This window comes from Mus musculus, chromosome 18 (assembly GCF_000001635.26).
Source record: "Mus musculus strain C57BL/6J chromosome 18, GRCm38.p6 C57BL/6J".
Lineage (NCBI taxonomy): Eukaryota > Metazoa > Chordata > Mammalia > Rodentia > Muridae > Mus > Mus musculus.
In genome coordinates, this window is record NC_000084.6 from 35,982,564 (window position 1) to 35,998,392 (window position 15,829).

A 15,829-nucleotide genomic window follows, 5' to 3' on the forward strand; every position below is an offset into this window, starting at 1 on the left:
GTGTTTGAATCAGGTCTGGAATACTATCCACACAATGTTCCTGGCCCTCTGGTTCACACGTGCCATTTAACAGACAACTTCTCTTTTTTCCATTTCCCTTCTCTCCACCTGGTCCTCCTAGTCTCTCTCTGTGTGGTGCATGCATGTACCTCTGTATGTATGCACACATATACACACGGAGGTTTGAGGTTGATCTTGCGCATCTTCCTCTGCTGCCATATGTTTTGAATCAGGGTCTCTCACGGAATCTGGAGTTCACTGACTAGCTCAGCTGACTGGCCAGCAAGCGGCTGGGATCCTCCCATCTCTGCCTCCTCAGTGATGAGATTACATGTCTACACCACCATGCCTGGCTTTTTATGTAGGTGCTAGGGATCAAACCCCAGATCTCCAGGCTTTCAAGGCAAGCATTTTAACTCTGAGACCATCTTCTCATGTCCCCTCTCTTTTAAAGTGCCATATATAAAAGAAACAGCCATTTTCCCCCAAGGGTTCCCCACATTTTGGGTGTGCATGTGGCTTATGTCACATATCCTTCTAGTTCCCATGATCCTACCAATGGGAAGGAAAGTGTGAGGCTTTCATTTCATTTCATTTCATTTCATTTCATTTCATTTCATTTCATTTCATGTTTTTATGCTTCATGAAACATGCTCTTCCTTGGCCTCCAGGAGGGCACAGACCTGCCCTCTGGTGTCACAAGGTCCTCTTCATTTGCTCTTTCCTTGGTCTAGATCCTTAATGGGGCTGCTTTCAGAGCTCTGCCCTGGGCTCTGCACATTAGAAGAAAATATTTATATTTTTGTGTATGGATGTGTGTGTTGTGCGATTGTATACCATGTATGTGCAGATGCCCAAGGAAGCCAGAAGAGGGCGACAGAGAGCCACTGTAGCTGGATTGCAGGCAGTTGTGAGATACCTGACCTGGGTGCTGGGAACCAAACTCAAGCCTCTGGGAGAGCAATGAGCGCTCTAACCCACTGAGTCATCACTTCAACCCAGTCTGGCCACTGGCTCAGTATGATCTTGAACTCCTCCGGACACTACCATGCTGGGAATTGAATCCAGGACTTTGTGCATGGTAGGAAAGCACTCTGAGCTACATCCACATTTAACTTTTACTTACTTTTGAGACAGGGTCTCATGTAGACAGGCTGGTCTTATGCTCCTGGTCCTTCTACCTCACAGTGCTGAAGTGCCAGGTACACATCGTCACACTAAACTCCCTGCTCCCGGTTCTCTCAAAGGCAGAGATCTTGAAATGCCAAGTTGCCTCTTCCAAGGTTCCCCTCACAGGGATTCAGCCACTTGTGTTCTCATCCTGAGCTCTGACATCACCTTCTCAGTCATTTCCTTTCTGGTGACCTCAGAATCCTAAATGTTCTCATCTTGGCCCCCCTTTTCTAGACCCATTCTCTGTGTTAGCTTTAAACTCTGCAGCCATGCCCTGATCCTTACCGTGCTCTGAGGCCGGGGGTGGGGGCCTCCCTCACCTCTGCTGCCCTCCCGTTGGTGGCTTGATTTACATTATGTCATTGCATCACCCCACCCTGCTCGCTTCCCTGAACAGGCTCTTACTGAGCTGGCCGAGACATTATCTCCCGATGCCACAGACCAAGGTTGATCTCTCTGAGCTGAGGGTCCAGAGGGGAGGCAGCCCAGGGTCTGGGTAAATCTGGATGGGAGTTAAGGGTACCTTGGGGCCCACTTCCTCAGTACCTGATGTCTTGGGACTTGGGGTCTGCCTCTAACTGACACCCCATTCTACTTTCTTGGCAGCAATGAGTTCAGCAGGCTGGTTGCTGGGGAGTACCTCAGTTTCTTCGACTTCTCAGGCCTCACTTTGGACAGAGCACTCAGGTCAGTGGGGCTGGGTTGGGACAGTATCCACAGGTGGTGGAACAGCATGTCTGGCTTGTTATTCTAGCTCTCTATTTTTGTAATAGACAATATAATATCTGTATTCCAGCAAGTCTATCATGACTTTTTATACAACCTTTTGAAAGTCTTGACCCCACTGGTAAAGCTGTGGGGAGAACCTATGGGTATCTGTTGTCCAGCAACTCAGTGATTGCCAGCTAATGTGATGGGTGATGAAGGACATGAAGATTCATGTATAGTCACAGCTCTTCAGGAGGCCAATGGTTTGTCTGTATGGAGCACTTCCTGCTTGCCAGATACCATAGGTCTTTATATTCATGACCTATGTTTGTTTGTTTGTTTTTTGTCTTTTGAGGCAGGGTTTCTCTGTGTAGCTCTGGCTGTCCAGGAGCTTGCTCTGCAGACCAGGCTGGCCTCGAACTCACAGACATCCTTCTGCTTCTACCTCTTGAGTGCAAGGATTAAAGGCATTGGGCACTACCATCTGGCTATCTCTGGCCTACTTTGATGGTATAGGGGACTTGACTGCAGCTATTTTAGTGTCTGGGTCTCAGGAGGGTCAGGCGTGGGCCTTGGGAGCAGGAGGGGTGGTGTGGGTGAATGGAAGCCAGTGTCATCAGAAAGATGCTCGGCCAGGTCTGAGGAGGGAAGGATAGCATCTCAGAGCTAGGGGTGATGTCTACAGATGCTAGGCCCTCTTGCTGGATCCCAGATGTCTCCTAATACTCTTTTTGACGGTCAGTTTCTATTCTGTCTTGGTTGGGATGTTTTCCATTGCTTTTCAGTATACTTACCAGTTTGCCACGTCCAATTGCAAAGAAATGAAGCTAATAAAAAACTACTGAAGGACTGAAGAGATGGCTTGCAAGAGTAGCAAGTGTAGGGACCATGGCTCAGACCCCTGGCATCTATGTAAGTGCTAGGTGGGCATGGTATCTGTCACTCCAGAGAAAGCTGGCTAGCGAGGCTGGCCACATCAGCAGGTTCTCTTGGTTCAAGTGAGAGACCTCACCTCAGTACAAAAAGTAAAAAGCAATCCTGGAAGACACCTGATGTCACCCTCTGGTCTCTGAGTGCTTGCACATGTGCTTATGCAAATTCAAGCACACATACCCTCATACATACGCCAAAGAAACATTATCAAGTTTTTTTTTCCTCAGTTACATTTTACATTCCTAGAATTTCCATCGTCTTTAAACTTTAAAATAGATTCCAGTTCTCTGTGGGACTCCCCATCTTTTTACTAACACATCTGAACTGTGTATACCTTTTAAAAATGTATTCCTTATTCATTCCTCTGTGTGTGTGTGTGCGCACATGTATGTGTGTGAACACATGTTTGCATGTGTGTGCATGTTTGCATGTGTGTGTGCATGTGTGATGGGTGTACATGTTTTGTGTGCATGTTTGCATGTGTGTGCCTATGTGTGCATGTGTGCACGTGCACATATTTGCATGTGTGGGAACTCATGTGTGGAGGCTGAGATTGATGTCGGGAGTCTTCCTCAGTTGTTCTCCACACTATTGATTTTGGGCGAGACACTGAGATGAATCCAGGGTTCACAGATATCACTGGCCTGGCAGGTCAGCCAGCTCCAGGAACAACCTCTGCCTGCCTTCTAATCATTGGGACCACAGGCGGCCACTGTGCCTACCTTGCCTACAGGTTTGGGGATCTGAACTCATCTCTCTAGTCCTGACTTGGTGTTTGCATCTGTTTTCTGTTTTGTTTTTTCTCTTGGTTTTCCAGCAGCCATTGTTACTCTTAGTTTGTCCAACACTTCCTTTACACAACTGGAGAGGAACACAGGACACAGTCGTAGCCCAGCCAGGGCTGGGCTGAGGAGAGGCAGCTTCGAAGCGTGACGCCTCTCAGGATTGGCTCTGAGCCTTAGCTTTGCATGGGGAGCCATGTCACCAAAACTATTCTGAACCTTTGCTTTCCCTCCTTCTTGCAGTAAAACTCCCCTCCTCCTCCTCCTCCTCCTCCTCCTCCTCCTCCTCCTCCTCCTCCTCTTCCTCTTCTTCCTCTTCTTTCTCCTCCTCCTCAAAAAAAAAATCTGTCTACCTCTGGGGTTCACAGCTCCATAACCTTCATGCCTTCAGAGTCTGGCAACTGTGTGGCCACGTGATTACAATCCCTCAAGGCTCTGGGTGTGTTTTTCAGCCCTGCAGAAGGATCCAGTGTACGGCCTTTTGCCCATGGGCTTTGTCTGTGCTACACCTGTGGAAAAGGTGGCTGTCATGAGTCAGCCAGCTTCTGTCCTGTTCTCTCCATCCTGAGATCAGGGGACCTTGTTGCTTCACCTGTAGCTTAAGGCAGTGCACTGCTGCACTGGTGGGGATCTGTCTTGCTCTACTCCAAGCAGATCTATCGTGAGCGGAACCTTTGGATTGCATCAAAATGACGGAGATCAGAAAGATAGTGTTAAGTGGGTCTGGATCGCCATCACAGGTGCTGTGCTGAGGGCCTTATATGTGGGGTCACTAGAGTGAAACGTAACTGTCTAGAACTTGGAGACCCACAGAGGCACTGGGTGTGAATATCATATCCCTGCCTGAGGTCTTAGAATCCAGAGGCTATCTCGGAGGGCCTGCCTGGGCCTGCAGAGGATGTCTAGACCCTAGTACAGGAACTAGCCTCATGTGTATGTTTGTGTGTGGGGAATAAGTCCTTTATCCCAGTGAGAAGACTGTATCAGGGGCTCTGAGATTCACTCAGCAACCATGAATTCCATCCTAGAACCTTCCTGAAGGCCTTCCCGCTGATGGGGGAGACACAGGAACGAGAACGAGTCCTTACCCACTTCTCTCGCCGGTACTGCCAGTGTAACCCAGACGACAGCACATCAGAAGGTACAGTGTTCCCTGGTCACCTTCCATGAGTCTTGCCTGTCTGAGACCTGGTCTTCCCCCACCCTGGCCCAGGTAGGCCACATGCTCTGGCAAATAGTAGGTCCTCCATTCAGAGGGGATGAATACAATTAGGTGTCCCCACAGCACACTCATGCTCGAAACCCCAGGGGTTGGCAGGATGAAGGCAGGAGAACGATTGAAAGCTTGAGACACTGCCTCAAAAACCAAAACACTAAACTGCCCAGGGATTATGGGATGGCCTCCTGGACAAGAGAGCCCATGGTCATTCCATTCCTAATGCCTGCACCTAGCCTCAGGCCTGAGCTTTTGTCGGGGAGGGGATATGCGATGCAGGTCTCTTGCAGAGGCAGGATTTACCACATGGATGGACCTGGGTCTTAGGAACTGATGGACTAGGGCTGGAGAGATGGCTCAGTGGGTAAGAGCACGGACTGCTCTTCTGAAGGCCCTGAGTTCCAATCCCAGCAACCACAACCACCCGAAATGAGATCAGACGCCCTCTTCTGGTGCATCTAAAGACAGACAGCTACAGTGTACTTACATATAATAATAAGTCAATCTTAAAAAACGGGGGGTGGGGTGGGAACTGATGGACTGAATCCCTTATTGCTATTGTAGGGACATAGTTTGAAGTCCAGAGCCTTGCCTCGGTCTAAGGTTCAAGGTGATTTTGTCTGCAAGAGGCAGACATCTGGGTTAGAGCATCATCCAAGCCTTGGCCCTGAAATGCTTGGGAGCAGATGTCCACCTCTCTTTGCTTCTATGGCCTTCAGCCTGACTCTATGGGGAGGCAGGTGGGAGGCTCCGGGTGGGAATGAGTGGATTCTCACAGTGAGGATACTATTGTGTTCTATCTAGATGGGATCCACACGCTCACCTGCGCCCTGATGCTGCTCAACACAGACCTGCATGGACACGTGAGTTGGGGGTCTGTCAAGGGGACATATGTTCTCACTGGCTCCCGGCCATTGAGGGCCAACCCTGTAGCCAGCCCTCTTGCTGAAATTCCTGATCAGGGTCAGGTTGTTTTGCCCCCAGCAGACCTGAGAGGTGGGCACCTTGCTTCTATATTTGTCCCTGTCCTGTTTTTTTTTTTTTTCCTCCCCACTGGCTCTACCCGGGTTCTGACTCCTAAGGCGGAGAATGAGAGCAGCTGAGATACATGGAATTCTTTGTTTTGATTTTTGAGACATGGTTTCTCTGCGTAACCCTGACTGAATTGGAACTTGCTCTGTAGACCAGGCTGGCCTCGAATTCAGAGATCTGCCTGGTTCTGCCTCTCAAGTGCTGGGAATCAAGGCCTACGCTACCACCACCCAGCAGGGGCATTGGAAATTTAAGACACGGCAAATAGATGTGCCCTCAGGGCAGGACCACCTGGTCTGTGGAAGTCCTGCCTTGTTCCATCGAAGGCTGTATGCTCTTCCATATCGCCTTTAAAAGCCCAGATGTGGCCTTCCTTCAATGTCATGCCCTAGACAACTGGTCGCTGCCAAATGACAGGTTACTCCTAAGGGGCCTTCTCCTCATCCCCATCCCCCAGCTCCTGTCAGGCCAGTGAGTGGAAGGACGCGGGTGCTCAGGCCCCAGGCTGCCTCCAGGCTTCTCACGCTCACTAATTCCTTTTCCTTCCTCTGTTGGCTCCGGCTCTGGGCTCTCCTGCCCTCCCTGCCTCAGGTGGTAAGTGCTGCTGTCAGAGTGTGCATGCTGTATGCTTAGACCTGCCTCCTTCACCCGCTGTCTCCTATCACACCCTCTGCCCCACCCAACTGCTCTCTGGCCATCACTCACTCAGGCCTGGTCAGAGCCCTCTTGGGAGGTGGGTACATTTCAGTGACTCAGTGACAGGTCTGTATGTCTGGTTCTAAGTAAACCAGAAGGTTCCAGGAGTGTTAAAAGACGAATCCGGGATAGAAAAGCTTCATGTCTGTTCTTGCCTTCATGGGGTAGTTGTGTGATCCTGGGCAAGTTGCTGCCCCTCTCCGAGTCTCAGTTCGGCATCTTCTCAGGACAGTGATGGTCTCCTCCAGTGACTTGGTGGGGACTGGGAGTGGCCTGACCCTGGCAAGGGTTTTGCTGTGAACAACACTTCCACAAACCCATGAGAGGAACACCACACAGCTGTGGTGTTCATTGCTACTCTTAAAACTTGAGTGATGGATGACCTGTGGGTACAGCCTTGACGCTGGCGGCATCTGGAGTGGCCGAGGGAGAGGAGGAGAAGCCAAGGCTGGGCTTGTGGGCATGTGGGGGCACCCAGCTGGGGATGCCAAACTGTGACAACCTTAGCAGAACCTGAGTGTGGGATGGAAAGAAGACACGGATGTAAATGCTGTGTATTCCCTGTGAGTGGAAGTGGAGTGAGCGCCCTTACAAGCCAGCCTTTCCTGGGGACTGCTCCTGTTCACAGCTGTGAGCTTCAGCCACTTGAAAAGTAGTGTGGAAGTCACCCCTCCATGCTGCCCCCACTCTCAGCATAGGGACCCCCAGCATGCCCCTTTAACTGAGCTCCCATGAAGGAGTGTGCCTCAGTGAGCAGTGGGGAGAAACCTGGGTTAGGGTTCTCCATGTTTGCCCATAGCACAGCTTTATGGTCCCGAACAAACCCTTAACTCATTAAGCTTCTATTTATTTCCCCATCTTGTGATTTCCCCTATTCGTGAGCTTTTTTTTTTATGATTTATTTATTTTAAAAAGTATATGCATTGGTGTTTTGCCTGCATGTCTGTGTGAGAGTGTCAGACCCCCTGAAGCAGGAGTTATAGACAGTTGTGAGCTATCATGTGGGTGCGGGATTTGAACTTGGGTCCCCTAGAAAGAGCAGCCAGTGCTCTTAACTGCTGAGCCATCTCTCCAGCCCCTTGCCTCTGAGTCTTAATGCATACAGCCTAGAGAGCACTTTGCCAAGGCCCGCTGGTTACATTAACAGAGCTTGTCAGAGGACTCAGGTACTTCTGCCCTTTAGCTCTTTGTCAGAGACAATAAGATCCAGGTGGACCGTAGGGGGTCTTAGCAATGTCATCTCTGCTGGTGCCCCTAGAGAGTTCTAGTCAGAGAGGGAGGCTGATTGGCTTGTCAGAGGGTGGGAGGCAGGAAGACTTCCTGGAGGTGTGTCTGAACTCTGGGATTAGAGAGCTGGACCTCAGGATGAAGAAGAGGCGGAGGGAAAGGTGGGTCTCAGGGGAGCACAGGCTGAAAGAGGAGGGGCGTGAAGCTGTTTGTGGGCAGGTGGACATCCCTGGGACACATGCCGTGGTTTGATGCCTTGCTTTAAGACTTCCTTCCAGGCGAGCCATAAAACAGGCTAGTATTGTTCCTATCTCAGTGCCATGCCAGGCTTTCAGGAAAAGGCCAGCTGCCCCGTGTCTGTTACAAGTGACCAAGTGACTAACCACAGCCAGCCTCTACTCTGGGCAAGGACACAAGCTTAGGGAGCCGGCCATCCTAGCCTGAGAGAACCAGGGTCACAGCCCGAGGTGGGGCTGTGGTCACACTAGCTGTGGCTTGTTCCTGATAGGGGACAGAGGCTGTGGGCAAGAGAGCCCAGGGCCCAGGCCCAAGGGAGTCCTGCTGAGGAAAAAGGAGTCCAGAGGAGGAGACCCGGGAGGAGGGTTCCCAGTCAAATCTGTGTCCCCTGTCCCTGTTCATGTCTTTTTGCCTAGCTGTCTATCACTATTTCTTTTAAAGCAAATGACTTCATTGGCACATCTTTTCTTTGTACCTTGGTGAGTCTTGCTCCTTGGCCCAGAGAGAGATGAACTTTAGTGAAGGGGTTGAGTGGGCTTGGAGTGTATTCTCTAGAGTGACCATAATGTCCTCAAATGCTAATGAGGCCGGGCACTCCATGTTGTGGGAATCTCTACACTCACTGATTAATTTCATTGTGGCAAAATACAGCAGAAAGCCTTGACTATTTCAACCACTTAAAAACATGCAAGGCGGCGGCATTGAGTGGACATTCCCAGGGGTGTGCACCCAGCACTACTGACCCACTCTGGAATTTTTCATCACTCTCAAAATAAGCCCCAAGCCCCCCAGCAGTCCCTTCCCCTCCTCAGTCACACCTCCTCCCCCCTCACTCCCCAGTCGCTCCTCCTCCCTCTCCCCAGCCCCTCTAATGCAGATCTGCTTCCTGTATGAGCTGTCTGTTGTAGCCACGTCATGTGAGCGGAATTAACCATACAGCATCCGACCTTCTGTGTCTGGTTTATTTCACTTGATGTAATGTGTTCAAGGATCCTTCGTGTTGTAGCATGTGTCAGTTCTCTATATTCTTGTTTTGGGATAAACAGTGTCTCATTGCATGGACATGCCACATAGGACATATGTGAATATGCATGTGGAGTTATGAAAATTTGCGTGTAAGTTTTAGTTTCTACAAATATTTTCAAATTTTCTTTTTGAGACAGGCTCTCATTATGTTGCCCTGGCTGGCCTAGAACTTGCTATGTAGACCAGGCTGGGTTCAGACTTGTTATGTAGACCAGGCTGAACTCAAACTTAGAGAGCTATCAACTGCCTGTCTCTGCCTCCCAAGGGTTGGGATTAGAGACATGTGTTACTACACTTATCTCAATTATTTTTTAAATTATCTTTAAAAAAACCCACTTATTTTCTTGTGTGTGTGTGTATGTGTGTGTGTGTTGTGCACATGTGGAGGTCAATGTTCAACTTGCAGGGGTTGGTTCTCCTCTTCTTCTATGGGGTCTCCGAGGGATCGAAGGAAGATCAGCAGGTTTGGCAGCAAGGCTTGCTCACTTTATCTTATTTATACTCTTATGCTATAGCGTAGGCTGGACATGAACTCATAACTCTCTCGACTCAACCTTTTAAAGTGCCAGGCAATGGGCGTGCACCACCAGGCCAGTCTCCTTTGTCCAATTTAAATGACTGTTTTTGCATTCCATTGGCTTCCTGTATTCAGGCCACCAGACCCTTTTCAGACAGAGGAACTGCCAGTGTTTTCTCTCATCCTATCGGTTATTAATTTATTCTTTCTCCCTCTTGATAGAGTCTTGTGATGTAGAACAGTTTTTTAAAATTTGAATGACATTCAAATTTATCTTTTCTTTCCTCTCTGTGTGTATCTATAGATGTGTGTGTGTGTGTGTGTGTGTGTGTGTGTGTGTGTGTGTGTGGCTAGAGCTCAATCTGGAATGTCATTCCTCTGGAGCCAGCCATCTTTTTTTCAAAGACAGAGTACCACTGGGACCTGGGGCTCCCTCATTACCTTGGGATGGCTGCCCAGCAAGCCCAGGGAACCCTCCAGTCCCTTCTTCTCCAGTGCTGGGATTATGAGCATGCGCTACCATGACAGACTTCTTGTGTGGGTGCTGGGGATTGAACATGGGTCCTCAGGCTTGCTCATCAGGTGCATGGCTGACTGTTCTCTCACTATCCCTGCTGTCTGTCTGTTTGTCTGTCTGTCTGTCTCTGGTCTCTGTCTCTGTCTCTGTCTCTATCTCTGTCTCTGTCTCTCTCTCTTTCTTTCCTTTTTTCTTACTTTGTGTTTTGGGCATCATAAATCAAAAACCATTACCAGTGTTGGGGAGGCACACACTTTTAATCTCAGCACACAGGGGACAGAGGGAGATGGCTCTCTGGGAGTTTGAGGTCAGTGTGGTCAGTGGGGGTTACGTAGTAAGACTGGAACAAACACCCAAACAAACATAAAGAAGAACCAGACCCAAGGCCATGAAGGTTTACCCCTATTTTCTTCCTAGAGTTTTAGTTCCTCTACCCAGTTTTGAATTTTTTTTTTTTTTTGTTTTCTTCCGCACTGAGAATCAGCCCCAGGGCCTCTCGTGTGCCAGGCAGGCACCCATCCACCGAACCCAGCTCAGGTTTTAACTCTCTTCTGAGTAGGGAAATATGCTGTGAGGTACAGATTCAACTTGAGTCATTTGCATTTGGACATCTGGTCCCAGTATGATTTATGCAGGTCATCCTCCCATGATACAGTCTTGGTAGACTTGTTGAGATCTCGTCTATTGATTGGGAAGCTTGGTGTTACGGGTACCGGCACTCAACACTCAGGAAGTCGAGGCAGACCAAACAGGAGTGCGGCTATTGCACTGCAGTACATCCTATCGCAGCAGACAACAACAGGAACAACAAGTTGATTGGTTGTGAAGGACAGGGCTTGAGGCTAGGGAGCTGAGCAGGTAGAGCACTCGCCTGGCCTTCATGAGGCTCTCCGTTCCATGCCCAGCATTACATAAAACTGGACGTGGTCACACACTCCTATGATCCACTCAGAAGGTGGGGGCAGGGTGATCAGAAGGTCAAGGTCTATGTGGGGCGTTCGAAGCTAGCCGGGGCTATATAGGATCTTGTCTCCGACAAACTGAATAGTTTACTTTCTGACTTCTAATTAGCTTCCATTCATTTGCAGCTCTGGTCTCAAGCGAATGCCCAGAGCTTCCTACTGGGGCTTTCTAGTAAGTTCTCAGGACGTTTCACAGGTGAAGAGTCTGTTCTTCTTGGCTCGAGACTGAGCCAGGGATCTCTTGCAAGCCCATACAAATGTAAGGCTCAGCCCGTGCATTTCTGAAGAGAGACGGGGGTAGAGAGATTTTGATGGAGATTACCTTGGAAATTCCAGGTTGGTTGGGGGAGAATTATCATTTTAGCAATGCTAAGTCTTCCTAATCCACGGACAAAGGATGTCTTTTTGTGGATTTATGTCTTCTTAATTTGTCTTAGAACTCTTCTATAGTTTTGACTATACAACCCTTTCATCTCCTTGGTTGAATTTTTTTTTTTAAACCAGATTCTCAGGCTGTAACTCAGAACTTGAACTCACCGTGTAGCTCAGAGTGTCTCAAGCTCACTGCGAGTCGCCTTAGCTTTCTGGGTGCTGGAGTTACAGATGTGAGCCCTCATGCCCAATCTCTTTGGTTACGTCTGTTGTTCATCATTTAATTAATTAATTAATTAATTAATTTTTTGGAGACAGGATCTCACGTATCCGAGGCTGTTTTGGAAGTCAATGTGTAGCCTGGGATGGTCTGGACCTGTGCCTTCTTTGTGCTGGAATACTAAGAGCAAGCAAGCTGCTGTGCCTAGTTTATTTGACTCGTGTGTGTGTGTGTGTGTGTGTGCGTGCACACACGTGTGCGCATGCATGCGTGAGCGTGTATGGAGGTCAGAGGTGGACATTGGGTGTCATTTTCCAGTCACCCTGCATCTTATTTTTTGAGACAGTATCTTTCACTGAATTTGGAGCTCGCTGGTTCAGACAGGCTAGGCAGTGAGCCTCAGGGACCCTCCTGCATCTGTCTCCCTAGTGTTAGGATTGCAAATGCATATTGCCATGCTGGCCTCCACGTGGGCACTAGGGGTTGAACTCAGGTCTTCATGCTTGTGTGACAAGTACCTTACTGGCTGAGCCACTTCTCCAACTTCCTGATTTTACCCTAATCGGTGCTGTTCATTCTCTGATTGTTCACAACTACTGTACACAAGTACAACGGGGGCCAGAAAGATGGCTCAGTGGGTGAGGCTGCTTGATGCACAAGCTTGGAGACCCAAGTTTGTTCCCCAGAAATCATGTAATGACGGAAGTAGAGAATCAGCTCTACAAAGCTGCCCTCTGACTGCCCCCACCCCACCCCGTATATCACGCACTTACACACAATAACACATGTAAAACCTTTTTTTTTTTAATTAAAAAAGAATTGAGTTTGACTGAAGCAGCTCAGTGGGAAAAGGAGCCTGCTGCAGTGCCTGATGACCCAGTCTGATCCCTGAAACCGACACAATGGAGGGAGAGAATGATTCTTACAAGTTGTCCTCTGACCTTCAGTATATGCTAAGCCAAGTGCTGCTGTCCCCCAAATGTAATCTAAAAAACTTAAGTCTAGTGCCAGATATTGGTTATCTATTTTTAAGTTGTTAGTGGGGCTCCCACCCATAGGCCTCCAACATCACAATGGCTATCACCATTGATCTTGGTTATCTTCCAGAGCTTGATTGTAGACCCCTATTGTTGAAGACACCCATACTTATGTCACAGAACATGGAGAATTCAAGCTGGTACTGACCTGGACGCCTTATCCCTGTTGGCTAGGTGTCATAATACTGGAAGGTGCTATGCACATTATTCAGGGAGATAAGTCATCAACAATTTTACCCAACTGTGAACTCTGCAAACTACAACATCAGCTGGCCCAGACAGATAGGCTTACTGCTACACTAGTGGCATAACCATTACGAGAGTAACCAACTCCTGGTTGGTTATGCAAGAAACCTACACTTTCTGCTTGGACTTAAGGCCTATCCCACAAGACAGAACACATGCCTTGTTCCTTTAACTTCGCCAAGAATCAATTGCTAGTAGGTCATAGGCCTTAGAGGAGAAGCTACTGCTATTATTCTGTCATGTGGACATAGTATTAAAACTCTTCTCTAAGTACTTACTTTTCCATCCATGGATTAGCTCATCTATCGACTCTCATCAGAGAACCTTCTTTTTGTTGTAGATGGTGACTCTTGCAGAGACCTATAAATGGTCAATGGGCAGAGAAAGAAAGATTGTGGAGTGTTTACCCCTAAATTGGTAATCAGTAATATATCCCCTAGGCTCAGGGATTACCATGGAAGAGGGGACACAAAGAGCCAGAGGAACTAACTGCATTGAAATAGTGTTTTCTAGACATGGAAGGGCAGTTATTCACCAGAACTCACAGCAGCTATGACTGCATGCATAAGCATGCATGACTATATATGATTAAGGCAGCCCAGCATGGATGGGGAGGGGCTTGAGAAATTTCACCCCTAGCCAAGGAGCTATTGGCAATTGATGGCTGCTGGTCAGGGGAGAGTCAGTTTGCCTCAGAGACACAGCTCTTGTGAACACCGGTCCACACACACATGCAGCAGTGACGGGAACTCAGTTGGTTTATGAAAAGAGCATGTGAAATTGGGAGGAGAAATTGGTGGTGAGGCTAGGGAAGCATTGGAGGGAAGGGTATGGGGTAGACTTGGTCAAAGCCTATTATTTGGATGTATGAAATTCTCAAACAGTAACAAGCCTACACTGTCTATGTAGCCTTGGCTTGCCTAGAACTAGACTGGCTTCAAAAATCACTGAGAACTGCCTGCTTCTACCTCCCGGTGCTAGGATTGAAAGCATGCACTACCACACCTTGTCTAACACAAGTGATGTTTTAAAATTTTCTTGAAAAAAAGAAATACAACTGATTTTTATACATCGATCTTATATTTTGCAATGTCAATAAATGTGTTCATTAGTTTTAATGATATTTCTGGATCTTTAGCATTTTCTGCACATAAAATCATGGCATCTGCAACTAAAGATAAAGAACTCTCTCCTTTTTTTAAAAAAAATTTGGATTTTTATTTGTTTTTTTCTTGTCTATTCAGTCTGGTTAAGATTTTTTTTTTTTTTTTGGAGACAGGGTCCTCCATATAACTCTGGCTGTCTTGGAACTCACTATGTAGACCTGGCTGGCCTTGAACTCAGAGAAATCATCCTGCCTCAGCCTCCCAAATGCAGGGATTAAAGGCATTTGCTACCATACCCAGAATAGCTAGAATTTTTAGTATAATACTGTATGGAAATGTTTCTGATCTTAGGGGGAAAAGCTTCCGGTCTTTTACCACTGAGTATGTCAGCTGTGGGCTTTTCATAAGCACCCTTCATCATTTAAAGATGGTCCATTCTGTTCCTAGTTTACTGAGTATTTTTCCATTTATTTATTTGGGAGGGGATGGTGGGCACACCGTGCATGTGTGGAGGTCAGAGGTCAATTCTCTCCTTCCGTTCTGTGGACCCAGGGATTCCGACTCAGGTCATTAGGTTTGAAGTGCCTTCACCTGATGAGCCATCTTGTAGGACCTATGTTTAGTCCCTTTAAGGTGCTGATGGATAGTATCTTGTTAAGGATTTTCGCATCTTTATCCTAAATAACTACTTATCTGATGTTTTATTTTGTCAGGCACTGGTATGTCCCACATTACAGAGTGAATTAGGCTTGGTTAATTTGTTCTTTAACTATTCTTTAAAGCTCATCTGTGAAGTTATTTCGTCTTTGCCTTTCTTGTGAGGTTTCTGATTCCTGATCTAATTCTTGTACTTGTTATAAGTTTATTTAGCTCTTCTATTTCTTCTTGAGATAGTTTTTATAGCATATGTTCCCTAAGAGTATGTCCAATTCTTCCAGGTTATCTAACATTTTTGGTACCTACTTCTTTCGTATTCTTGCTTATTTATTTACCTTTGTCTACTTGATCTTCTTATGAGTGAGTAGCGAATGAAAATTAGGACATGAGTGCTCCAAGGTGTGGTTGTCAATGTGAGGGAGAGTAGAACCAGAGGCATCCGGAAGGGTCCAGTCTGAACCTGGCCATGAGAAGAGGGGGCTGGGGAGAGTGAGAAAGGAAGAGAAGAGAGAGGAGAGAGGGCAAGGGGACCAAGAGAGGAGGTGTGGACCAAGAGCCAAGATGGAGCCAGCCATGAGCCAAGATAGGAGGAGCAACAGAGCATTGGCCAAAATGGCTGGATTATATAGGAAAGAGAAGCCGGGGAAGAGAAGCCCAGGCCCTGGGCTGGAGAGGTTTAGGGTTGGCAGCAGGGTGAGAAGTGCTGGGAGAAGCCCAAGTTCTGAGTAATTTTTGTTGTCTTAGGGTTTCCATTGCTGTGAATGGACACCATGTTCAAGGCAACTCTTATAAAGGACAACATTTAATTGGGGCTGGCTTACAGGTTCAGAGGTTCAGTCTATGATCATTATGGCAGGAAACATGGCAGGATCCAGACAGGCATAGGGCTGGAGGAACTGAGAGTTCTACATCTTGTTCTGAAGGCAAGCAGGAAAAGACCAGCTTCCAGGCTGGAGAGTCTCAAAGCCCATCCCCAAAGTGACACACATTCTTCAACAAGGCCACACCTACTCTAGCAAGGCCAGACTTCCTAATAGTGCCACTTCCTGGGTCAACCGTATTCAAACCACCACGCTTGTCTTGGGTTTCTTTGGGACCTGACAAATAGTATTAATATCTAGAACCAAAACTGAATGTGTCATCTTTTGGGTCTATCAAGTTCTGT

At 47.7% G+C, this 15,829-nt stretch overlaps 1 protein-coding gene across 6 annotated transcripts in view; it reads left to right on the plus strand.

Moving 5' to 3' along the window:
• The window catches only part of Psd2 (pleckstrin and Sec7 domain containing 2), a 50,844-nt gene that overhangs the window by 18,692 nt on the left and 16,323 nt on the right, over positions 1–15,829 (plus strand). For 5 of the 6 annotated variants that reach the window (NR_110349.1, XM_011247011.3, XM_030250620.1 and 2 more), the window contains exons 5-7: positions 1,780–1,860; positions 4,625–4,737; positions 5,617–5,675. Coding sequence is in view for 5 of the 6 variants with exons in the window: in XM_011247011.3 (XP_011245313.1) it covers positions 1,780–1,860; positions 4,625–4,737; positions 5,617–5,675 (253 nt within the window). In the remaining variant the exon portion in view is untranslated. Of the gene's footprint in view, positions 1–1,779; positions 1,861–4,624; positions 4,738–5,616; positions 5,676–6,301; positions 6,427–15,829 lie in introns of those variants that run through there. The other variant, XM_006526297.4, reaches the window with a different exon arrangement.